This window comes from Podarcis erhardii, assembly GCF_964252035.2.
Source record: "Podarcis erhardii genome assembly, chromosome: 2".
In the NCBI taxonomy this organism is placed as follows: Eukaryota; Metazoa; Chordata; class Lepidosauria; order Squamata; family Lacertidae; genus Podarcis; species Podarcis erhardii.
The window spans coordinates 124,471,520-124,497,738 of NC_138498.1; the positions used below are offsets into that span (position 1 = coordinate 124,471,520).

A 26,219-nucleotide genomic window follows, 5' to 3' on the forward strand; every position below is an offset into this window, starting at 1 on the left:
CTGTTGATATTTGGTCTTTGCAGAGAGAATTGGGAATCCAGAGTTGGGAAAAATGGAGCACAACAGTGGTGTTTAGGAAGCAGGATTGGCTGTAGAATCCTAGAACTGTAGAGGTCAAGGGGAGTCCAACAATCTTCTAGTCCAACTCCCTGTTATAAGAACAGCAACATAAAACCCATACAGTGGTACCTCAGGTTACATACGCTTCAGGTTACATACGCTTCAGGTTACACACTCTGCTAACCCAGAAATAGTGCTTCAGGTTAAGAACTTTGCTTCAGGATAAGAAGAGAAATTGGGCTCCAGAGGCGTGGCGGCAGCAGGAGGTCACATTAGCTAAAGTGGTGCTTCAGGTTAAGAACAGTTTCAGGTTAAGAACGGACCTCCGGAATGAATTAAGTACTTAACCCGAGGTACCACTTGTATATTCAAACGTTTTGGCTGTGATATTCCTTAATTACTATCTACTCCTTATTACTTTCTTGTGTTGAGTTTCCTCTCACTGCTCCCATTTTCCTTGCTAATTGTAAGTACTCGATATCAATTTGGCTTGCCACTTAATCTTTGAAGGGATGGTTTCCCTTTTCCAGTTTCTTGCTATTACAATCCGTACTGCAGTTGTTGCATACATGATTAAAGGTCTAAACGTCTTAATTTCTGCTGTCATGATAACTATTAGAAATGCCCCGGGTCTTTTAGGGAATGGGATCTTAAATATTTTCTTTAACTCATTATAAATGATTTCCCCAAATTCTTTGATCTTTTCACATTCCCACCAAATATGCATATATGTTCCAATTCTTTTCTTACATCTCCAGCATAACTCTGACCTGTTGTACATTTTGGCTAGTTTTGCTGGTGTCAAATGCCATCTATATAACATTTTCATGACGTTTTCTCTTAGGTTCATGCATACTGTAAATTTGATATCCACTCTCCAGTTTTTCTCACTGATTCATGTATATGTTGTATCCTAAGTCTTGAGCCCAACATATCATAGATCCTTTCACTTCCTCTTCCTTTACCTCCCAATCCAGAAGGTGGTTATACATTTTTGTAATATATTTACTCTTAGATTAGAGGAGCTCCTTTTCGAATTTAGAAGTTTTATTTGCAAATCCTTTTCCTTTGTCTATAATACTAAATCTTTCATTCAGTTGAAAGTATTGTAGCCAATCTGTTAAATATAGTCTAATTTTTCCAAATTCTTTCAGCTTTAATTTGTTGTTATTCTCTTCCAGAATCATTCTATACTTTGCCCAATCTCCTTGCATTTTTTTTTTTTTTTTTACAGTCTTGGCTTCCAATGGTGAGGTCAACCAAGGGCGTCTTGGGTTCCAGAAGATCTTTATATTTATTCCATATCTTATATAATGATTTACTTACAACTATATGATTCAAAAAAAACCTGCGGACCTTCACCTTCTCGTATATCATATCTGTGTGCCATCCAAATGATTTTCATAGCCCTCTAGGATCAAGTAATCTTTCAAGACTATCCAATCTTTGATCTACACTAAGCCGGCTGCCGCGTGATACAATTCCAAATCAGGCAAAGCAAATCCTCTTCTCTCCTTTTGGTCTATGAAGATTTGGTGTTTGATTCTTGGTTTCTTGCCATTCCAAATGAATCTTGCTATATCCTTTCTCTAATTTTTAAAGCAGTTTATACCACCCAAAATTGGGATGGTTTGGAACAAAAACATCAACTTGGGCAAAACACTCATTTTAATTACATAAATTTTGCCCCAAAAGGAGAGATGGAGCCTACTCCAGATTTCCAGGTCCCTCTTAATCTTCTTCCATAGTTTAACGTAATTATCTTGATATACATTAATACACTTATTTGACAGCCAAATTCACAGATATTTTACTTTTTTCTTAATTTCTAACCCAGTAATTTCCTGTAATTCCATTTTTTTCCTCTGAACGCATATTTGTAACTAATAAATTGTTTTTCTTTTTATTAATTTTGAGTCCTGCCAATTGTCCAAATTCATTAATTATCTCTGTTGCCAATGGTATACCTTCTTTAGGGTTTCTGATTGTCACTATCACATCATCCGCAAATGCTCCTATTTTGTATGTTTTTTCTCCAATCCTGATACCTTTTACTCTTTCTTCTTTCCTCAGTTCATTCAGCAAGTTTCCAGCACTAGTATGAATAAAAGGGGGGATAGGGGGCACCCTTGTCTTGTTCCTTTCCTGATTTCAATGCTATCTGTGATATTGCCATTGATTATTAGTTTCACCCTTTGTGTAGAGTAAATGGATTCTATACCTCTTTCAAACCTTTTTCTGCAGCCCATTAAGTTTATCTATTTTTTCATAAAGCCCCATGAGATATTATCAAATGCCTTTTCGGGGTGTATGAGCATCATGGCTGCTTGTTTTTCATTTTTGAACTCCAGATATTCTAATATATTGATGGTGTTCCTGGTACTATGTTGAATCTGGTGTTCTGGAAGGAATCCTACCTGGTTTGGAGGAATTATATCTTTTAGTAGATTTTTTAATCTATCTGCTAAAATGCCTGCATAGATTTTATAATCACAGTTCAGCATAGATATCAGTCTGTAATTCAAGGTTATCTCTAAGTCACGTCCTTGTTTAGAATCACGTATGCATCATTCCAAGAATCTGGCATCTTTCCTTTATTAAGAATATCATTGACTACTTTTAATTGTGTTATCAATATCTCTTCAGGTTTTTTATATAGTTCAATGGGTATCACATCCAGGGCCAGGCGACTTGGCGTTTTTAATTGCATTTTGGATTTCAGTTATAGTAACTGTCCTTTACTAGTTTTCTCCAATTCTTTAATTTCTGTTAATTTTGTGACTGCCATAGTATTAAAATCCGCTTTTTGTTCCAGCCTCTGTATTCCTTTCCTCATCTCTTTCTCCATTCCTAATAAAATTGATGTTAAATCAGACTTTGTGTCCCCTTCTGCAATTGATCCTTTTATCAATTAAAACAGAGGTTTAAGATAACTTTCTCTGGTTCAGGCTGTAAAATAGAGAAAGCTGGGAAAGTGGTTACAGCGTCACTTCAAAATGGTTTGTTTGTTTTGAAAGACCAGCTAGTAAGTGAGTCTGGGGCATGTGTTAAATCCGGTAATAGAGCCTTGCATGATGAGTGCCAGCATTTGTGGCATCGTCGTTTGGGGCATGCCAATTTCTGCAGTATTGCAAAAATGCCAGAATTAAGTAAGGGAATTAAAATGAAAAAATGTTCAGTTTTTCTGGACTGCAATACCTGCAAGGAGTCTAAAAGTAAGTGGGGATCTTATCCTGAAAGTAATAGAATTAACAAGAAGCCATTTGCTTTAGTACACTCAGACCTTTGTGGGCCATTTGCAGAATCCGAGCAATTTTTTTTCTGGTTCTTCTGGATGATTATAGCCGGTATACTTGGGTATACTTGTTAAAACACAAAAGTGAAACTGGTCAACTGATTAAAAATTGGGTCACTATATAGAAAGGCAGTTTCCTACAAAGTTACCCAATTGCAGAGTGACCGTGGAGGTGAATTCATGACTGAAGCCCTCCAGATATGGTTGAAAAAATGTGGCATTAGTCACTGTAAATTGTGTCCTTTTTCACCTGAAGAAAATTCGATTGCAGAACGCAAAGTAAGGTACAGTGGTGCCCCGCAAGACAAATGCCTTGCAAGACAGAAAACCCTCTAGACGAAAGGGTTTTCTGTTTTGGAGGTGCTTCACAAAACGAATTTCCCTATGGGCTTGCTTCACAAGACAAAATGTCTTGCGAGTTCCTGCAGGTTTTTTCCCCTTTCCCCCCCTTTTCCTAAGCCGCTAAGCCGCTTATCAGCTGATCTGCTAAAAGCCGCTAAACCGCTAATAGCGCTAATCCGCTAAGTTGTCAATGGGCTTGCTTCGCAAGACGAAAAAACCGCTGTACGAAGAGCCTCACGGAACAGATTAATTTCGTCTTGCGAGGAACCACTGTATTTACCATCAATGGTAGACTCTATGCTATGTGATTCTGGCTTCGCCATAAAATTCTGGGGAGAAGCAATTCTCTGTGCTATTTACATACAGAACCGATTGTTTCATTCTACCTTAATACCCCTCATTTTTTGCTTTATGAAAAAAAGCCTTTTTTGGACCACATTAAAACTTTTGGTTGTTGGCTTGGGTTCACATCTCAAAAGGACAAAGAAGGAAAGGAGATCCCAAGGCAAGGAGACTTAGATTTGTTGGTTATCAAAGTTGGTCAAAAGGGTATCATTTTGCACTAGGGCATAGCAGGTTGGGGTCGTTTACATGGAAATTCAGAAGTTGTTTTATCTTCAGATGATAAATTTGTGAAATCTGAGGAAGAAAAGCCACAAATTAAAGAAAGTTCTGAAAGTGAAAGTGATGAGGAATCAGGGGATGAGGGTCCCAGTACACAATCTCCTAAAGCTGAACCAATTTCTCCTGAGCAAGATGAATTAGAAGGGGAAGATAGTTCAGAGGGGGAAAATGCTCTAGTTAGAAAATCACAAAGAAGCAGTAAGGGGGTACCTCCAGAAAGGTTTACTATACAAGAAGTTAAAACTGTTGATGTGGAGAAAGAACCTTGTGATTATGAGGAGGTTTTAAAGATACCACACTAGGAAATAGTAATGTGGAAAAATGCAATGAGAGCAGAAATGAAATCTTTGACAGAACATAATGTGTTTAATATTGAGCCATTGCCAGAAGGAAAAAAGGCAGTGGACAGTAGATGGGTGTATAAAATAAAACAGTTGGCAGATGGTAGTGTTAAGTACAAAGCTAGGCTGATAGCACAAGGCTTTACGCAAAGAAAAGGTGAAAGTTTGGATGAAACCTTTTCTCCTACTGCAAGGAGCGAAAGTGTACATTTATTGCTAGCTATTGCAGCACAACGTGGGTTTAAGGTAAATCATTTTGATGTTGAAACTGCTTATCTTAACGCAAATGTGCACAAATAAATTTTTATGAATCAAGCACCAGGATTTGAGGCAGGCGAACAGAATTCTGTATATAGGTTACACAAAGCAATCTATGGGCTCAAACAATCAGAAATTGGAATGAGCTTCTCAATAATGCTTTAAAAAATCTTGGCATTAAAAGAAGCCTAGCTGATAATTGCTGGTACACTAAGGAAAGGGTGATAAACAAGAATTACCGTATTTTTCGCTCTGTAAAACGCACCAGACCACAAGACGCACCTAGTTTTTGGAGGAGGAAAACAAGGAAAAAAAGAGTCTGAATCTCAGAAGCCAGAACAGCAAGAGGGATCGCTGCACAGTGAAAGCAGCAATCCCTCTTGCTCTTCTGGCTTCTGGGATAGCTGTGCAGCCTGCATTTGCTCCATAAGACGAACACACATTTCCCCTTACTTTTTAGGAGGGAAAAAGTGAGTCTTATAGAGCAAAAAATATGGTATGTTTGTCTTATGTTGATGATTTGCTTTACTCTACAAAAAAATGACAAGTACAGTGGTCCCCGCAAGACGAATGCCTCGCAAGACGAAAAACCCGCTAGACGAAAGGGTTTTCCGTTTTTCGAGGCGCTTCGCAAGACGAATTTCCCTATGGGCTTGCTTCGCAAGACGAAAACGTTTTGCAAGTTTTGCGAGTCTTGCGAGTCTTTTCAGTCCCCCCCCTTTTTCTAAGCCGCTAATAGCCGCTAAGCCGCTAATAGCGCTAATCCGCTAAGCGGCTAATAGGGTTGCTTCACAAGACGAAAAAACCGCAAGACGAAGAGACTCGCGGAACGCATTCTTTTTGTCTTGCAAAGCACCACTGTAAGTGAAAAAATTGCCAAACTAAGAGTTTAAAGTAAGAGATTTGGGACCAGTGAAAAATTACCTCGGTCTAGAAATTCAAAGGACAAAGGACAAACAATGGAAGTCAAAAAGATAAAATAATGGAATTAATTGAAAGAAACAATATGCAAAACCCCAATGGAAATAGTTTTTTTCAGAAAATGTCTGGAAGGGTTTAAAACGTATTTTCTGGTATTTAAAACATACACTTGATTATTGTTTAAGATTACCATCTTCAGGGTCTACAAAATTGCAGTGTTACGTTGACAGTGATTGGGCCAACCTACCTGATAGAAAATCACTTTCAGGCATGGTGTTTCAATCTGGGAATTCCTTGATAGGTTGGAAGTCCAAAAAACAAAGAATCGTGGCCACATCTTCAACAGAGGCTGAATACGGTGCTTTATTGGAGTTGTGTAAAGAAATAAAAATATTACATTCAAATCCTCAATGATTTAGATATACAGTGTGATTATCCAGTTCAAATATGGGAAGACAACCAAGCTGTAATAACTTTGGCTGGGTCTGAGCAGTTTAAAAATAAATCAAAACATTTGGAGATTAAGTATCAGAATGTAAGTGAAAATGTTAAAATCTGATAATGCTGAAATACTGTGAGAGCATACAAAATGTGGCTGATATATTTACGAAAGCACTAACTTTTAAAAAACATGCACAACTAGTGACAAAATTAAGAATTGCTGTGCATGATGTATAAATGTTTTGTATATGTTTAAAGTACTGTTTTGTTTCTGTTTTGTTTGAATGTGAGGGGGTGTTAGGAATCATTCTGCAAAGAAACAGAAAAGATGATTGTAACTTTAAGAACTGTTTCTGTGAGTGGTTTTCTAGGCTGATTAGGTACAGCTGGTGATGAGTACAAAAGGAAGAGAAGTTACAGTTTGAATTTGCCTGCAGAGAGAAAACACCCACATGCTTTGTGTTTGTTGTTTTTGTATAGCTGTAATAAAACCTTTGTTTGAGTGTTTTACACTGGTCTCGTGGTTCTGTCGTCTACCACCAGAAGAAAAACTGCCTCTAACAAAACCCTACATATATTAAGTAAAATAGAAACATCGTCACCCGACCCCACCCCCATCTCCCCACCCCCACCTCTTTCCCCCTTTTCTTCCTACTGTCTCATCAAATGAAACTGATTTGTAAAAATGTTACATGGGGGGGATTTACAAGAGAGAGACATTGCACATACTTTTGTAAATCAAGAAAATCTTTAATAAAAATACATTTTAAAAAAAATCTCTGGTTGACCTCTGTTATTTTCTGCTACCAATAGAGAACCTACAAAAGGACTCTATATGGGCTCTTATATACCCCACAAGGGAAAAGGAGCAGTTTTTTTCTTGTAACATTGGCCCAACAGAGAAGGCCTCTCCGTTGGGAGATGCCAGGCAAGTGGCCTTGGGAGATCTGCCGGGTTCTGCGCCAGGACGGGCGAAGAGGGCGAAGAGGGCAAGGCCCTCTCTGTCTCTGAGGCCAAAGGAGAATAACAATAATAAGGGCTTTTATCCCCTCCAAAGTGGAGGGTTCCCTCAGGGGAGTTTGACCTCTGGACCAGTTTCCTTTGTCACCCCAAGAGCCAGCACTAGGAGAAGGGCTCCACCTGCAGGCCCAGGCGAAAGGGGGGCTGTTCCCTAGACAAGACTGGAGACTCCCTTCTTGGCCCCTTGGGGTCCCAGGAGCCCTTTCTGGGTGGCCCTTGCTTGCCACCCGAACAGGCTAAGACATCTGTTCCTCCATTTTGTCTAAAATGTATAAATTGCTGCTAGAATGGTATACTAAAGATGAAGAGATTAAATTGGTTATGATTCATTGGGCCAGAGACTTTGGATACAATATACAGTTATGTGAATGGACAAAATTATGGAATGAAAGATTAAAATTTACAGCCTGTACTGCGTTAAAAGAAAATGTTATGAAAATGGTATATAGGTGGTATATCACTCCAGTAGTTAGCAAGAATGTATAAAGTGTGTAATAATTGTTGGAAATGTAAAGAAAAAGAAGGAATATTTTATCATATGTGGTGGGAATGCAAAAAGGTGAGAGGCTTCTGGGAAATGATATATAATGAAATGAAAAAAAAATGTTGAAATATACATTTGTTAAGAAACCAGAGGCATTTTTGTTAGGAATGGTAGGAAATGAAATAAATAGAAAAGAATGTAAACTTTTTCTATATGCTGTAACAGCGGCAAGGATATTACTGGCTCAAAAATGGAAACAAGAAGAATTACCAACAATGGAAGAATGGAGAATGAAATTAATGGACTATGCAGAACTTGATAAATTAACAGGAAGGATCCGAAATCTATGGGACCACAGGTTCACTGAGGACTGGAGTAAATTTGTGGAATATTTGAAAAGTATATGCGATGAACAAACAACGTTTGTTGGTTTGCAAGAAGCTCTGTGAAGGAATAATATTAGAAATATTGTAAAAAAGGGAGTAGGGAGGGGAAAGTTTTCTATTAAAAGGCAATATTAATTGAGGAAATGCGCAAGAAAGAAGTTAAATGGAGGATTCGCAGAAGAGCTGAGGGACATCTAAAAGAATGTATCTATGATAAATTTTGCTATGTGTTTTTATAATTTTGTATTGTAAAATAAAAATATTTATTAAAAAAAAGACATCTGTTCCTCCTTCTCAGGCAGTAGTTCAACAGGCGAAGTCACTCCCCCTCCAGATCCCTGTGGGTCTCAGGGGGCCACTGGAGCCCAGTGGGGGGACTCTGGGGAACTGCCTGAACTGGGGTCCTCCCAGTTCAGCCCAGACAAGAGAGAGAACTCTCTCAGAAGAGGAAGCCATTGCGAAGAAGAACCGAACTTGGCTGTTCTGTGCTGAGGGTCTCCTGCCTTTCTGAAAAGGCTTCCAGGGAACTGCCATGGCCAGAGGAAGAGACAGGGCCCCCCAGCCTGAATCCCCTGCAGGGCCATTGGGAGCAACCAAAGCCATGGCTCAGCCTGTCCGTTTCCTTCCCCAAAGCCTTGGAGGAACCTTGGGGTGCGGAATGAGGAACCCCAAATGGAACTTAGGCTCCTGGCAAATGGGGAAAGGAACATGACATGGCACTTTCCAGATGAGCCGAGGAATCGCCTCCAAGGTCCAGGGATTGGTCCGCCCTGGTGGCCCTGGCTTCCTCCTTGGAGGTCCCTTTAGAAGGAAAAGGGGTCCCACGCCTCCATGGGGGAAATCATCCTTGAGGCCTTTGAGGCCAATGCTTTTGCCTTTCAGGCTCCAGCCACCTTCTCCATGGTGTTTATGTGAGCTGTAGAGTTGGGATCACATGCAGGCACTCCCAAGTTTAATAAGGATCCCTTGAAAAATATGGTCTCTGTACTTCCTGTTTCCAGCAGTGGGAAATGGCTCATTCCCATATGATCAGATCCTAGCCGTGCCGGTAATTCATGGCTGATATGGGGGTAATTAGCCCTGGCAGACTCCCCAGGGTGGGGGAAGACTGCCTCGTAGACCCGCAGATTGTCAGTTTGCATCAAGGTGCAAGTGGCAGGACGCTGGGTCTCAGAGCACAATACAGCTGGCACTCTCCAATGTCATTCTCATAGCCAGAAATATCTGTTTGAGAAAATGATTAGATTTGGACAATAAACAGACATGGTCTGGACCAAAGAAGACTAAGGAAAAACCTGCAGAACTGTACAGTCTTTGATGTTTAAACTCAGACTTCAAAGAGATTATCTTCATGGTGTGTGGATTACAGAGGTGTTTGGTATGTCTTTTTTCTTTTCTTAATATGTTTTCTATGCCAAGCCTCATTAAAAAACTTAATTCTTTTTTAAAAAAGAGTACAGATGGACTTCTATTTATAATTAAGTATTCAACTGTGCAGCTTTACTTAAGACTTGAAAGACTTGATAAAGATAAAAGAAGAAACAAGATGGCGCAGCACAGAAAAATGTGAATTCCTCCCTTTTTCAAGGGAAGCAGGAACTATTTGCTGGCTGACTTTGCAATTATTTGAGATAACAATTTGGGACATTATACAGTGCAGATGTTTGCAGTTGTTTTTCATTGTGAGCAAGAGAGAAGGCTAAATGGATGTCCAGCAGCCCCTCTCTAGGGCCCGGAGGGGGGAATGTGTGGTCTCCAAGAAGGCTGATCAATCGTCAAATTACATACCTGTGGAATACAGTTTATTTACACTGCAATATTGCAAACATTTTGCCCAACAATTTATAATAACAACTCAACAACGTGGAAAGTACTGCGTCATTAAATCTCAAAAGGAAGAATTGGATAACAGCCCGGATTGGAAGGATTAACGACTTGGGAGTTGCTGCACCATTAAACTTCAGACAACAGACTTGAAGAACAGCCTGGACTGGAATGGAGTCAGGGGAAGCTGTGCTGGCAAATAGACAGTTGGAAAAATATATATACACAAATAAAGCTGTATTCGATGGATGAAAGGATATATGATTTCTGACATGATTGAGAATCGTAGAGCTAGGGACGGAGAACTTTAAAGCGTTAAAATCAGGATGTGGAAAATATGAAAACGAGGAGAGGCAGGACTGAGATTTGGAGATATGCTTGAGAGGTCCAGACTATGGGGATCCCTGAAAAATCAATAATTACAATTTGGATTATAATTTGGTCTTTTTTAATTTTAGGTTTTTTGTTTTGTTTTACTTGGATTATGTTTGGATATATGGATTGGATGTTTTTTATTGGAAAATTAATAAAAATGATTTGAAAAAAAAAGATGGGCTCTGCTTCAGCATGTTGTGCCCCCCCAACCATCTATAAACTGAACTTCACAGTAATAAAAATTTCTTTTTAAAATGTATTGCTGATTCATTTTTTGAATGTTTTAAAGAGTTGTTTCTACCAATAATTATATTCAGTCTCATTATAAATAGCTTTCAATTAAATCCTGTCATGTATATGTAGTAAAAATTCAAAAAGAGGTTCCCAGACTGGACATTATCCACACAGAAACTCAAAAGAAAAGGAGGAAGTCTCCAAGTGGAAAAATAGGCCTTTATTGAAATACAAATGTGCCTGCAAAGAACCACATCCGATAAAATGCTTTTTGAAATAAACTTCCAAATTGCACATCATTCCTTTTTTTATTAAAATATTTTATTAACATATAGAACCCATACATGTACATTTACACAATACCTTATTTTCATAACATAAAGCATACTTACATTATATTATACCTACCTATACTATACATACCAACACACCTAAACCAACATGAACACCCTCAAAGTGACTTGACTTCCAGCCGTTCTTGTTACACTACTTTATTTTTCCAATTGGCTTAAACACATTTCATTATTTATTTACATTCTTCTATCTTAACTTTACTGTCCTTTCACTATAATAATTTTCTGGATTCACTCAATATTGTTCAAAAGTTCTACTTTTTCCACATAGCTTTTGATGTATTCCTTAAAGATAGCCCACCCCTTAATAACTTTTTCAACTCGTTGTAAATCTTTTCCCAGAATCCCACTATCTCTTTGCATTCCCACCACATGTGTAGAAAGGTTCCTGCCCCGTTGTTGCATCTCCAACAAACATCACCACAGTTTGTATACATTTTTGCCAGTCTAACCAGGGTCAGATACCATCTGTACTGCATTTTCATTACATCCTCTCTTAAATTGTAGCATGCCGTAAATTTAATATCCCTTTCCCACAGCCATTTCCATAGGCTCATCATATTTTTCCTTAAATCCTACACCTACTTTACCATCGCTGTTTTACGGTCATGATTTCTAATGTGAGATCCACCAAGGTGTTTCGGGTTCTAGGTTTTTTGGGGGATGGAATGGCAAATTGCACATCATTCCAATTCACCAAAGGATCGCTGCAATCTTAATAGTTGCAACCCAATGTCTTCATCCTGAGCTAACCAAAATCATTTGGCTCTTCAGATAAGCCCTCATAATATCATGTGATGACATATAACTATTTTTTGTGTCTTTCTTTATTAAGACTTTGGCTAATATTCCTAATCACTAAGTGTCTTACAACGTCCTCTTTAATCCATCTACAAAACAGTTCAAGATAAATCACAATTGGCATGCCTGGCTGATTCTCTTTTCATGCATACATCTGCCTTGGACGAGATTCCTGACTTGCAGGGGGCAGGACCCGGTGACACCCAGGCTTCCTTCCTGTGGGATGTGAAACTTATAGCAGTCAAGTACAACATTTCTACAGTGGACATGTTTGGGGATGTTTTCTACTACTCAGGAGAAAACTTCCTGTTTCCTCCTGAGCTGGGACAGACTTCCACTACATGTGACTTGAAGTAGGTGTGGCCTATTCTGGGTAGAGGAGCACATGTCCTCCATGTTCTGATCTTTTTCTCCATTTTGTCTTTCTATATGCTAGAAGTGACAGCTCAGTTGCAGTCACTTGGGACTAACACCCTTATGGGATAGTTCATATAGTTAAGACACTTTTGTAACCTAAGTCTGCCTTCAGGGATGCATCTGTGAACTGAATGAGTGAGTAAACTACTTTTATATTGACTTTAAGAAAATTGTGTCGTGTCTTTTTATGAGGGAGTAGAAGGGATCTTACCAGAAATCCTATATTCAAAGAGGCTTAACAAGCCTGCAACAAGCTAACCACCGTGCTAATTTAAAAAGTTTGAAACTTGGGCCAAAGTGTTGCCACAGGAACTAGGGAGCTAAAGATGCTTTTCTGGCAGTGGAACAAAATGTCACAGACAAAATCCCGAGGGCGGAACCCGAAAATACTGGAAAACACTGGTTCCTTCCAGAAGGTTTTGTTCTTTTCTGCTGAGGCAACTGGATTTATTATGATTTGTGTTTTGTTATCTCAAGGTCACACAGAGCCAGAAAGATAAATCTGTGAGCTCAGTGGTCTGGTTTCTCTTTCTTACTTTCATTTTCTAACTTTCACATCTGCTAAGTCCCCTGAAGCTTTGTTCTGTAACGAAGCTGAAAAACCTTTAGTAGAAAGTTCTTCTTTTGCCAATGAACTTTGCCTCTGCCTGATTTATGGAGAACCAGATGCATCCACTCCAAACAAACTTCTGCAGCTCTGCTCCCTATCCAGACATGGAGCACCTTGGCATTGAAGACCAAGACGGGTTCCAGAAAAAGAGACCGAGGTTAATGTGTGGGTCATAAGCTGGGAGTCGTTGGAAAGGAGTCCCTGGGAGTGGCAGAAAGTTCTGTTGAGCAGGTGAGGGAAGAACAGGAGGAGAGAGAAAGAGCTCCATGGAAAGACAAGGCTGCGTTGGGATGAGCTGGTGTGGGAATTATCGGCAGAGAAAAATGTACATCCAGCAAAAGGGGATGCAGTGCAACTCCTGAAACTGTTCATAACACAAGCTATGATCTCGTGTGAAAAAAGGGATTTAATATGCCTTCTTCCCCACCCCCAGTGGATTAGGAAAGAAGATTAGTAAAAGAAGGAGGAGCAGGATTGGATGAACATTAAAAGACACAATAATTTTGGACTGTGACTTGACTGAGATTTGTTGGAACAGTTTTAATAAGGCTTTATAGAAATTGGACCTAGAAACTGGAGAAATACTAATTTGGGTTATTAGAGTCATATTGCACTATCTGAGTGGTTAAGATTTGAAGCCTGGGCTGGGGGGGGGGGGCGGAATGTAGGGAAAGTGCCATCTTGCTAAAGGGGAGGGAAAAGGCTGGATACTAAATACAGCTGGGTTTATCCAGGAGTGCATATTCTGAGTAATTATTGCTACAGTGGAACGATCACTCAGGGTGGGAGACAGGGAGAAGAGGGGGCACCCAGGGGGAGAGCTGGGGGAGCCTGCCTTTCTATGTGTTGACAAATGATATGATACAAATGTGATAAAGGGTATTTTTAGTTATTTTCCCATGCCCTTTCACTTTTCTATACAAATGTGTTTTGTAAGGGTTGTTCAATAATGTTTGCGCTATTGTTTTTCTTTTTTGGTTTTCCCTCTTTATGAATTCTGTGATGGGAAGTGAGAACATCCTTCCGAATGAAGCTTTTTCCACATTCCAAGCACTGATATGGTTTCTCGCCTGTATGGACACTATGATGGGAAGTGAGATGTGCACTTTGACTAAAGCTCTTTCCACATTCAAAGCACTGATATGGTTTCTCGCCTGTATGGACTCTTTGATGGGAAGTGAGATGTGCACTTTGACTAAAGCTCTTTCCACATTCAAAGCACTGATATGGTTTCTCGCCTGTATGGACTCTTTGATGGGAAGCAAGATCACCTCTCTGACAAAAGCTCTTTCCACATTCTAAGCACTGATAGGGTTTCTTCCCTGTATGAATTATTTGATGGGAAGTGAGATGTGCACTTTGACTAAAGCACTTTCCACATTCCAAGCACTGATAGGGTTTCTCCCCTGTATGAATTCTTTGATGGCAAGTGAGAATCTCTCTGTGACTGAAGCTCTTCCCACATTTCAAGCACTGATAGGGTTTCTCCCCTGTATGAACTCTATGGTGCATAGTTAGATTGGAACTTTGACTGAAGCTCTTTCCGCATTCTAAGCATTGATAGGGTTTCTTCCCTGTATGAATTCTTTGATGGGAAGTGAGACTGGAACTGTGACGAAAGTTCTTTCCACACTCAAGGCATTGAAAGGGTTTCTCCCCTGTATGAATTCTTTGATGGAAAGTGAGACTGTTCTTCCAGGTGAAGCTCTTTCCACATTCCAAGCACTGATAGGGTTTCCTTCCTGTATGAATTATTTGGTGCAAAGTGAGATTGTGCCTGAGACTGAAGCTCTTCCCACATTTTAAGCATTGATATGGTTTCTCCCCTGTATGAATTCTTTGGTGCAAAGTGAGATTGTGCCTGAGACTGAAGCTCTTCCCACATTTTAAGCATTGATATGGTTTCTCCCCTGTATGAATTCTTTGATGGGAAGTGAGATGGGCCCCCTGGCTGAAGCTCTTTCCACATTCAAAGCACTGATAGGGTTTCTCCCCCGTATGAAGTTTTTGATGCAAACTAAGACACTGCATATACCCGAAGCTCTTTCCACATTCCAGGCATGGATATGGTTTCTCGCCTGTATGGACTCTTTGATGGGAAGTGAGATCACCTCTCTGACGAAAGCTCTTTCCACATTCCAAGCACTGATGGGGTTTCTCCCCTGTATGGACTCTTTGATGGGAAGTGAGATTACATCTCTGACGAAAGCTCTTTCCACATTCCAAGCACTGATGGGGTTTCTCCCCTGTATGAATTCTGTTATGGGAAGTGAGAGAGTCGCTCCGACTGAAGGTCTTTCCACATTCCAAGCACTGATAGGGTTTCTTCCCTGTATGTATTATTTGATGGGAAGTGAGATGTGCACTTTGACTAAAGCTCTTTCCACATTCCAAGCACTGATAGGGTTTCTCCCCTGTATGAATTCTTTGATGGCAAGTGAGAATCTCTCTGTGACTGAAGCTCTTCCCACATTTCAAGCACTGATAGGGTTTCTCCCGTGTATGGACTCTTTGATGAGAAGTTAGATTGCAACTTTGACTGAAGCTCTTTCCGCATTCTAAGCATTGATAGGGTTTCTTCCCTGTATGAATTCTTTGATGGGAAGTGAGACTGGAACTATGACGAAAGCTCTTTCCACACTCAAGGCATTGAAAAGGTTTCTCCCCTGTATGAATTCTTTGATGGATACTGAGACCATCCTTCCGATTAAAGCTCTTTCTGCATTCTAAGCATTGATAGGGTTTCTCCCCTCTATGAATTCCTTGATGGGAAGTGAGACTGGAACTGTGACGAAAGCTCATTCCACACTCAAGGCATTGAAAGGGTTTCTCCCCTGTATGAATTCTTTGATGGATACTGAGACCATCCTTCCGATTGAAGCTCTTTCCACACTTTAAGCACTCATAGGGTTTCTCCCCTGTATGAATTCTTTGATGGCAAGTGAGATTCTCACGGTGACTGAAGCTCTTCCCACATTCTCTGCACTGATACAATTTCTCTCCGCTGTTACTTCTTTCATGTGAAGAGATTCTACCCCTCCGAACAAAGCTCTTTCCTTGATGTGAGGTGGACTGGGGGCTCTGGCAGATGTTCTCTCCGCACTTTGTATATTTATCTGACTTCTCTGCTATGTGAATTCTGTTGTGGTCCCCCTTGGTCTTCCCTTCCAATTCATCACCATCTGCAATGAAGAGAGAAGCTAATTAGAGCCTCAGGAAGAACAAAGTTAATGAATGCTTGTGATAGAGGAGGAACTGAAGAGAGTTAGATGTGAGCCCTTACTATAGTTTTCACTGTTGGCTGGTATTAACTGACATATTGCTTGGTTTTTATCTGGGATAGATTTTGTTTGGCTCAATCCTGGAATCCACTCCATCTCCAATTTCCCTTAAAGCTCTGAGGCTGACATTTAAGAAGGCCTGGGCAGTTCAGACAACCTGGTCATTGCTTTAAAAGGCATGACTAGAAGGAAAAAAATTGCAGAGAAAACAGTGGATATCCCTCCATTCAGGGTTCATGGTGGGGATGTTAGAATCCCGAATGCTGTTGGTCTCCATCTAAATAGTGAAGGTTCATCACATAGAGGTATGTATGGACTTTCAAAGTTACTTGCTTAATTTCAGAACAGATATTATGATCCATCAGGAAGCGTTACCAAGAGGGTCCATGACCCCATGATTCTCCTCCTTGACTTCCTTATGCAGAACTCTCTGGTCAAGATCCAGCAAATTGTCCGTGAAACAAACAGCAACATCTTCACCTCCTTCACTCCCCACCAGCTGTTGCCTCAATCTAAATTTGGTCTAAATTTTAATTTATACCTAAATCACTCTCTTCAGTTTGAACCCCACTCCCATTTTCAAGAGTAGACTAACTTTGTATTGTTTCATTGTTGACAAAAGAGGAAAAGTGACTACCGTATTTTTCGCCCTATAGGACGCACTTTTCCCCCTCCAAAAATGAAGTGGGAAATGTGTGTGCGTCCTATGGGGCGAATGCAGGCTTTCGCTGAAGCCTGGAGAGCGAGAGGCTTCGGTGCGCACCGACACCTCTTGCTCTCCAGGCTCTAGGAAGCTATCCGCAAGCCTTGCGTGCCCGGGGGAATTTTTTTCCTTTATTCCCCCCCCCCCAAAAAAATGTAGGTGCGTCCTATGAGACGGAGCGTCCTATGGGACGAAAAATACGGTAACTCACACTTAATCTAAACACAACAGCCGCAAGAGCTCCTGACTAGGCATTCGGCTATGCAATGTTGAATGTTCTCTGTTCTCTCCTGTTTCCCTTTTTTTTCTTTCAATTTAAACCAATTCAGGAACCCAGAACTCATACACTGACCACTAATGGTGAACCATATGCTAGAGATACTTGGTCTACATATTTGTATATTAGTCCTATGATCCTTGTTTTTAAAAGCAAATAAAAAGTTATTCCCCCCTTCATGGATCACTGCCTTGCCGTGGCGAAGGGGCTTGAATAACTCAGAGAAGCTATGAGCTACGCCGTGCAGGGCCACTCAAGATGGACAGGTCATAGTGGAGAGTTTTGACCAAACGTGATCCACCTGGAGCAGGAACCGGCAAGCCACTCGAGTATCCCTGCCAAGAAAACTCCATGGAGAAAGACAACAGGCATATAAAAGTTATGACGCTGGAAGATGAGCCCCTCAGGTCGGAAGGCGTCCAACATGCTACTGAGGAAGAGCGGAGGACAAATACAAATATATTCAGAGCTGATGAAGCGGCTGGGCCAAAGCCGAAATGTCGCTCAGTTGCATATATGCCTGGAAGTGAAAGGAAAGTCCAATGCTGTAAAGAAAAATATTGCATAGGAACCTGGAATGTAAGAACCGTGAATCTTGGTAAGTTGGATGTGGTCAAAAATGAGATGGCAAGAATAAATATTGACATCTTGGGCATCAGTGAACAAAAATGGACAGGAATGGGCGAATTCAGTTCGAATTACAGATAGGTAGCCGTGTTGGTCTGCCATAGTCAAAACAAAACAAATTCCTTCCAGTAGCACCTTAAAGACCAACTAAGTCAGTTCTTGGTATGAGCTTTCGTGTGCATGCACACTGGTATCTGAAGAAGTGTGCATGCACACGAAAGCTCATACCAAGAACTGACTTAGTTGGTCTTTAAGGTGCTACTGGAAGGAATTTGTTTTGTTTCAGTTCGAATGACCATCATATCTACTACTGTGGGCAAGAATCCCGTAAAAGAAATGGAGTGGCCCTCATAGTCAACAAAAGAGTGGCGAAAGCTGTACTGAGATGCAATCTCAAAAATGATAGAATGATCTCGATACGAATCTAAGGCAGACCTTTTAACATCACAGTAATCCAGGTTTATGCACCAACCATTGGTGCTGAAGAAACTGAAATTGACCAATTCTATGATGACTTACAACACCTTATAGAAATGACACCAAACAAGGATGTTCTTCTCATTATAGGGGATTGGAATGCTAAAGTAGGGACTCAAGAGATAAAAGGAACAACTGGCAAGTTTGTCCTTAGAGTTCCAAACAAAGCAGGGCAAAGGCTAATAGAGTTCTGCCAAGAGAACAAGCTGGTCATAACTGTGAGAGTTCAGAACTTAACTGGTTAAGTGTTCTGAGGTGTGCGTCACTTTCTGACGTCAGCTTTAGAAGCTAAGGAGGAGCTTGTTCCTGTACTTTCTGTTCTCTCTGTGTGTTTGAGAGAGAGACATGGCTGCAAGCAGCGATGGACAGTTTTGCTGAAATGTTTCAATAAAGAGCTGTAAATAGACGAACCTGTCTGTGTACGCTTGCATGAAGAAAAGGAGAAAAAGACTGCTTTACACCGCTGTATGCTACTCTGCTAAGGCGTGACTGGGCGAAGCAGAATTTATTGCGCAGCTAAGAAGGAAGTGTGCTGGACACTGTAAACGGCTGATTGAGATCGTAAACTAATCAGCGGTCACGCCTGTTCGATCGAGCTCCAAAGATCATTATCTCTCAGAGGTTATGGAGGTCAGTCAACGCTCGTAAAGCAGTCGGCTTTGAGCCACTGGAATGCTTTGAAGTCGGCATGGAAGCTGGCCGGAGGTTGGAAGCTGCGTTCCGTGAGTCTAGCCTGATGCCGGAAAGCAGAGTGAGTTTTTGCCTGCTTCCGAGAGGCAAGAGAGCTGCTGAGACACAGAGCTGAGCCGGAGCAGCTGGGCCGTTTCTCCACGGACAGGAGCCGGAATCAGCTGGTACAGAGTGAGTACAGCTTGTGGGGCACCTTGGGAGAACGGGAGAAGATGGCAGAGAGCCAGGATATACCGGTGGAAAAGCTCACTTTAAAAAGTTGGGCAACCTGGAGCAAAAGAATAAGGGGCTGGTTCCTGGTCCATGGGCTTTGGGAAGCAAGCCAGAGGGAGCTAAAAGCAACACCCCTTAGCTGGGAAGGTAGCCAGCAGAAAATGCAACAAGAGCTGAATATGCTCAGAGCATGCGTTCATGCATCGCTGAGGCCTCATTTGGAGGGTGTACAGACAGCAAGGGCTGCCTGGGATGTGCTGAAGGGCTTGTGTGAAGCTTCAGCAGAAGGCCAGAGCCCTGGAGACGCTGGACTGGCAGGCCCATTTCCCGATGTATCGGCCTCTAGGCGCGCTGGTGAGCAGATCGGAGGGGCGAAGAGTTCCAAAGGCAAGTTTAAGAAACTTTCCACAGGAAGTGCTGGAGCAGAGAGGAGCTTCAGAGGGAGCTTCAGAGGGGGCGAGGCTGGTGGGAGGCGCCGTTCCAGGAGAAGGAAGGCCAGGCTAGCTGGGAGGAGCCCCGGGCAGTGTTTTTCCACTGGAGTTCAACATCTGCGTCGCAATTGCCCCCACCGGAGCACAGAGCCGAGGCAGGATGTTTCCAAGGACACTTCACATGGGAGCCAGCCGGGTTTCCATGGCAACAAGCCTGGCCAGACAGGAAGACGTGCAGGTGGACGTCGTAGTAAACAACAGGAAGAGTCTTATCAAGTCACTGCGAGCATGGCTTTGTTTGAGAACAGCTGTGTGGAAAATTCCGAGCTGAGTCTTGTCATTGACTCTGCAGCTAACCGCAACATGGTTCCAGAGACCCCTGCAGTCGAGATGTGGAATTGCACGGCAGTTCCAAAAGGACAGACTGTTAAGTTTGCAAATGGACAAAGAACAAATGTTTATAAGTTTGCTAATGTTTATCTTTCTGTTTTGCAGGGACAGATGGAGTTTTGTATCGTCCCAGGGGTGCATCACTGTTTGTTATCTGTGCCTTATTTGTTGAAAAAAGGGTTTCAGGTTTGTTTCCAGGATGATGTCTGCACAATCTCCAAAGGGGAGAGGGTACTTGCCAAGGTTAAGAAGGGGCAGAATGATCTTTTCATTCTTAAAACGTCTCTTGGGGGTGAGGGGAAGGTTGAGAGAGCACAGGCGCAGCATGCTACAGTTCCCACTCATGTTCAATGTGTTTGCGCATGGCATCAGAGGACCATTCATAGTCCTGTAGAGGATTTGCAGGTTTTACCCGAGGTTACCAAAGGATGTAAAATTAAAAATTGTAAAAGTGCCGTTAATTGCGCCACTTGCAAGCAGGCGAAGAAGAAAGAGTGGAGTTACCCAAAGGTGGAACGGGTAACCACTAAACCTTTTGAGCTGGTACACATAGATCTGTTCAATCCTGTGAAGGAACAGAGTCTAGGGGGGGCCAGGTATCTGCTAACGATTCAGGATGATTTTTCGCAGAACACCTGGACTCATGGTCTCAAATCCAGGGAGGATGCAGCACAGCTGATCAGGAGCTGGGTTGAGGAGGTAGAACAGAGGTTCTCCACCAAGGTGAAAGCAATCGTCAGTGACAGAAATGCTAGGTACACTGGTTCTGCTTTGCAGCAGTTCTTTCACAAGAGAGAAATACGTTACACAGTTACTTCACCCAATAAGAGGGGGGTGGCAGAGCTGAGGAGTGAAGCTCTGGTTAAGGCTGCACAGGTGATGCTGACAGAAGCTAGGTTACCTCCAAAGTTTTGGCTGGAGGCAACTAGGTATGTGTGTTTCACCTGGAATCGTGTCTACAACTCACTGGTAGGTGATACACCGTACTCTTTGTTGAATGGCAGAAAACCCCAGGTTCACTTTCTGCGCAAGTTTGGATCTCCTGCGGTTGTCCCTGTGCCTAAGGCTTTGCAAGGGCCAGATGGAGCCAAAGTCCAGAAAATGATCTTCTGTGGGTATGAGCCAGAAGCTCGTGCATGGAGGTTTGCTTACCCGTCAGGTGATCAGAGTAAGGTGCTGATCAGTAAAAACGCTGAGTTCTTTGAGCAGGATGAAAGGCCAAAGATTTCTGCACAGCGTGATGTTCTTTCAGAATGTCTCTCTGATCCAGAGGACAGTTCTGTTGAGGAGGAAGGAGAGGCTGAGTCTGCTGATGACGATCAGGTCACTGACCAGAGTCAGGAGCAGGATGGGGCGTCTCCACGAGTTGTTAGAAAAGGACAGCCCAAGAGTGAGCCTAGTTCTCCTGTGAGTGTAATGGAAAGGATTCGAAGACGCTTTAAGTCAGAGGGGGAATCCCGTGATGCAGAGGTCACACCTGCTGGTGACAGTGAGCCAGAGGAAACACCAGAGTTTGTGCCCAGGCGATCCAGCCGCACAACCAAGGGTATTCCACCTGAGAGGTACCAGGCCACGGGTGCGTGGGTAAGTTTCGCACAGTGCGATTCTGAGAGTTGTGAGATGATTCCACAGATGCCTAACAGGTACGCCAAGGGAGGGCACAAGGCATTGGGGAAGGGATTGATCTCACAAGGTGTTGCTGAAGATGTTACACAGGTCTTGTCAGAAAGCAACGCAAGAGGGGGTGTGAGAGTTCAGAACTTAACTGGTTAAGTGTTCTGAGGTGTGCGTCACTTTCTGACGTCAGCTTTAGAAGCTAAGGAGGAGCTTGTTCCTGTACTTTCTGTTCTCTCTGTGTGTTTGAGAGAGAGACATGGCTGCAAGCAGCGATGGACAGTTTTGCTGAAATGTTTCAATAAAGAGCTGTAAATAGACGAACCTGTCTGTGTACGCTTGCATGGAGAAAAGGAGAAAAAGACTGCTTTACACCGCTGTATGCTACTCTGCTAAGGCGTGACTGGGCGAAGCAGAATTTATTGTGCAGCTAAGAAGGAAGTGTGCTGGACACTGTAAACGGCTGATTGAGATCGTAAACTAATCAGCGGTCACGCCTGTTCGATCGAGCTCCAAAGATCGTTATCTCTCAGAATAACAAACGCTCTTTTCCAACAACACAAGAGACGACTCTACACATCGACATCACCAGATGGGCAGCATCGAAATCAGACTGATTATATTCTCTGCAGCCAAAGATGGAGAAGCTCTATACAAGTCAGCAAAAACAAGACCTGGAGCTGACTGTGGCTCAGATCATCAGCTTCTTATAGCAAAATTCAAGCTTAAACTGAAGAAAGTAGGAAAAACCACTGGGCCGGTAAGATACAATCTAAATCAAATCCCTTATGAATACACAGTGGAAGTGAGGAACAGGTTTAAGGATTTAGATTTGCTAGACAGAGTGCCTGAAGAACTATGGATGGAGGCTCGTAACATTATACAGGAGGCAGCAACTAAAACCATCCCAATGAAAAGGAAATGCAAGAAAGCAAAGTGGTTGCCCAACGAGGCCTTACAAATAGCGGGGGAGAGAAGGCAAGCAAAATGCGACGGAGATAGTGAAAAATACAGGAAATTGAATGCAGATTCAAGGAGAGCAAGGAGAGACAAGAAGGCCTTCTTAAACGAGCAATGCAAAGAAATAGAGGAAAACAATAGAATGGGAAAAACCAGAGGTCTGTTCAAGAAAAGTGGAGATATGAAAGGAACATTTCGTACAAAGATTACCATAATAAAAGACAAAAGTGGTAAGGACCTAACAGAAGCAGAAGACATGAAGAAGAGATGGCAAGAATACACAGAGGAATTATACCAGAAAGATATGGATGCCTCGTACACCCCAGGTAGTGTGGTTGCTGACCTGCTGATACAGCGTCAGGGCTCCGGCAATCACGGCAAGCCTCTTCACACCCGGCTGGTCCCCTCGACACCCCACTACCTGTAGGGCACTTTTTTTGGGGGGGGGTGTCTAACCCTGGCACTCACCCCCACTGCTCAAAAGCCCCAGTAACAGTCGTCTTTTAAACGGACGACTCACACCGCCTTGCCATTTCCCTTCGCAGACAAATCGGAAGCCCAGGATCAGGTTACTTTCAAGAGTCATGACTTCTAATGCTGCCTGAAGGATCGGTAAGTTGTCTGACATTGTAGAGCATTCAATCACGGTGCTGGTTTTAGACATTTTGAGCTGCCAATACATTGTGGTGGTCGGGGAGCTGTGATGTATTCCTAGCTCAAATTGCCTGCAGATGTCAAAGGTGCAGAGAGGCAGGTGGAGGAGCCCGAAATGGTGCCCCCTGAGCAAGCCCAATATCTCTCCGGTTCCATCCATGTCCCCATCTCCCCTCCCCTGGAACTCACCAGATCTCTCGGAGGTCCCTGGGAGGGAACACTCAGAGGTTGTGAGGAGGGATGCAGGAGACAACCTGACCAGGTCAACCGTCCATCTTCCCCCTTCCATCCTCGGTAGCTTTGCAGGATCCGTCTCTTTCATCCTTCCTGAGCAATCAAGAAGCCAAAACAAGCTGCAGGGTCCTGGGAGAGAGGAAGAAGCAAAGGGAGCCTCAGAGGCCCTGCAGGGATTCTCTTCCCCTAGATATTCCCCTGCCCCTGGAGAAGCACAAATGGGGCAGCCCCTTCCCAAGAGAAGCCCCATTTCTAAACATCTCCAGTGATTCCAATTTCTTCTGTATGCTCCTCACCCCACTTGCAAGCCTGGCATGGTCTGCACAGTAGTCACCTGAGAATAGATCCCATTGAAAGCACTGAGGACTATTGACAGAACTTGGTACAAAAACCAGTCACCGTCCTGTCCCCAAGCCTGAAAACTGAAACCCCAGATCATAGACAAAAAATAGCAGAGTAGATATTACATATAAATGCCCACATACTGGGTGCTTTGTATGATATGCTCTGTTCACAATCTTTGAGCTCTCTCATCACAAGCCAGGCAAATGTTGTGGTCGTATCTGCCTATGTCAGGTGTTGCATGGGGTCCAAATCTGTATGTGGAAGCAGAGGAGCCGGTGATGCTACATTTTTGAAATGTCAGGAAACTAATACACCTCTCCTCCTTAGATATCATCTGTGCTTATACACCATCTTCGCAAGACTACAGTCCCAAAATGTGGCCCCCACCCTGGCACGGAAGCAACCAAAGTATAGATCTTCCACATGTCCTAAATCTGCAGTGTTCTTAAGAACACCAGGCATGCATATCCTCCAAAAACTCCAGAGGTGAGCTTTACACTCCTCTTGTGACAAGATTCCCAAAGGCTTAGGGTAGCTTGACAGAACTAGTCTATTTTGCAATAGCACCAATGTCCCCTGTTAGTAGTAGGAGCCACACAATGACTGATAATCCCTCTTTTGTCCCAGAAGGTGGGGAGCAGGTGTCTTTTATCCTTGCTTTATTCTTCTTGATAATACATAAATAAATGTCCCCTACTGTATCTTACATTTTTCTAAGAGAGTATTATTCACAATCATGCTTGCCATGTATAGATTGTCTTATTTCCCTTTAGAAAAGTCTCCCCAATCCCTGGCTCCTGCGGGAGGGAGTTCCACTTTTACCTACGCACTGTGAAAGTTTTAAGTTTAATGTAAATAAAGCACTCTGCAATGAGGACCTGGGGACCTGGGGACTCCAAAGGCTATGGGCTTGTTTTCTAATAGCAGCAGCTGCAGAGAAACTCCAGGATGGGGAACATCCTTGAAAGCTCCCTCTGGGATCAGAGAGAGAAAAGTTGGCAGACCTGCCACCCAGAGCCCCCTCCTTCTCCTCCCTGCACTGCCTCACCCCCTTCAGGACAAGATCTTGGGGTCCTTCAGGCGGCTTTCCATCCTCTCCTCTCAAGGAAGGCAGCTCCGTTCCCTTGAACCCTGGCAAGCCCAGTGCAGCCAGCTCAGCCCTCTGGCTCTCCCCTTTTCTCCACGGAGGGGCCCCAGGCGTGGCCCCCGCCCAGAGAGGCTTCCCTTGAGGCTCTGGGCTGGAGACCTGAGCTGATCTGGAGGAGGAATATTCTGGCAGGGGGAAAGGCCGGCCTGGCAGGGGCTCCTCCACTGGAAGGGGCATTCTGGGCATGCCCTCCCCCCCCAAGACCCCCCTCCTTCCCCAAAGAGGATGCCAAGGAAGAGCAGAGCTGCAGACCCCCTGGAAACTCGCCCCCTCCCAGGCTGGGCAGGGAGGAATGGGGGGGCAGGACCCTCTGCTCCCAGACTTGGGGGTCTCCCCCTGCAGCCCCGGGACCCCCTTCTCCCATGGGCACCCCAAGGGGGAAGAGAGGGGAGGAGACTCACCGGATTCTTCCCAGGAGGGAAACCGAGGCAGCGCGGGGAGGAGACAAGAGAGAAAAGACGGGACTGGGCACGGAGGGAGGGAGGGGATTCTGCTCTGGAGGACCCGCCCCGCCTCTCCACTTCCTGTCCTCTCTAGGACTCCGGCTCGGTTGGATTTAACCCTTCGCAAGCTGAGCACAGCCCCCCCGGCTGGCTGGCTGGCTGTCCTCCTTCCCTCCCAGAATCCGGGGGTCCGGGGCATGTGCAGAGTTCTCTGTGATTCTCGGCTCAGATGCCGCTTAGTGCCCTGCGCCCAGATGGGTGGGGGATAAATAAAATAATAATAATGTTTCACCTGCTCACTAGCCGAGTGAAAGTCTGCTGCAATATTAGGAGGGTCCCTTGGGAGCAAAAGCCCCCGCTGGTAAAGCAGGAGACTCTCGATTTCAGGGTCCTGGGTTCAAGCCCCACTTCAGGCACTGCAAAGGGTTGGACTGGATGACCCTGAGGCTCATCTAGTCCAGGCGGGGGAAGGTGGGGCGGCATGGCCAGGATCCGGGAGGGGAATTTGGCCCGGGATAGTCCCTCCGCTCTCCTGGAAGCCTAGTCCTGAAGAGGGCCTCTTCGCTTGGGGGGAGCCTGGTCCCCTTTGGCTCTGCTTTGTCCCCAGCGATGCCCAAGGGGATCCTCCATGGACAGAGCCAGTCTACCTTGCAACGGGGGAGAAGGAGAAGGGGAGGATGCTCTTCAACTCCTGCCAGGAGGCTGGGCTAGGGGGGCCCTGGTCCTGATCCAGCAGGGCTCTTCTTATGGAGCCTCCAGGCCCACAGGCAGTCTACCCAGACGGCTCTGTTCTGTGGGGCGTTGGGCTGCTGTGAGGACAGGAGGCTGGGCTAGGTGGGAGGGGTCCCCTTGGTCCGGACCCAGATGCTGCTGCTGCTGCTGCTGATGATGATGATGATGATTTGGGGCTCACCTGAGACTCTTCCGCTCCTAGAATCACACCCAGG

General features: G+C 43.6%; 1 protein-coding gene across 7 annotated transcripts in view; it reads right to left on the reverse strand.

Moving 5' to 3' along the window:
* Window positions 1-10,804: 10,804 nt before the first annotated feature.
* LOC309334650 (uncharacterized protein) overlaps window positions 10,805-26,219 on the reverse strand; it is a 32,112-nt gene continuing 16,697 nt past the window's right edge. For 2 of the 7 annotated variants that reach the window (XM_081849136.1, XM_081849135.1), the window contains exon 3: window positions 10,805-15,968. In XM_081849136.1, the coding sequence (XP_081705262.1) occupies window positions 13,702-15,968 (2,267 nt within the window). In that variant the 3' untranslated portion in view covers window positions 10,805-13,701. The other 5 variants (XM_081849134.1, XM_081849137.1, XM_081849139.1 and 2 more) reach the window with 5 other exon arrangements.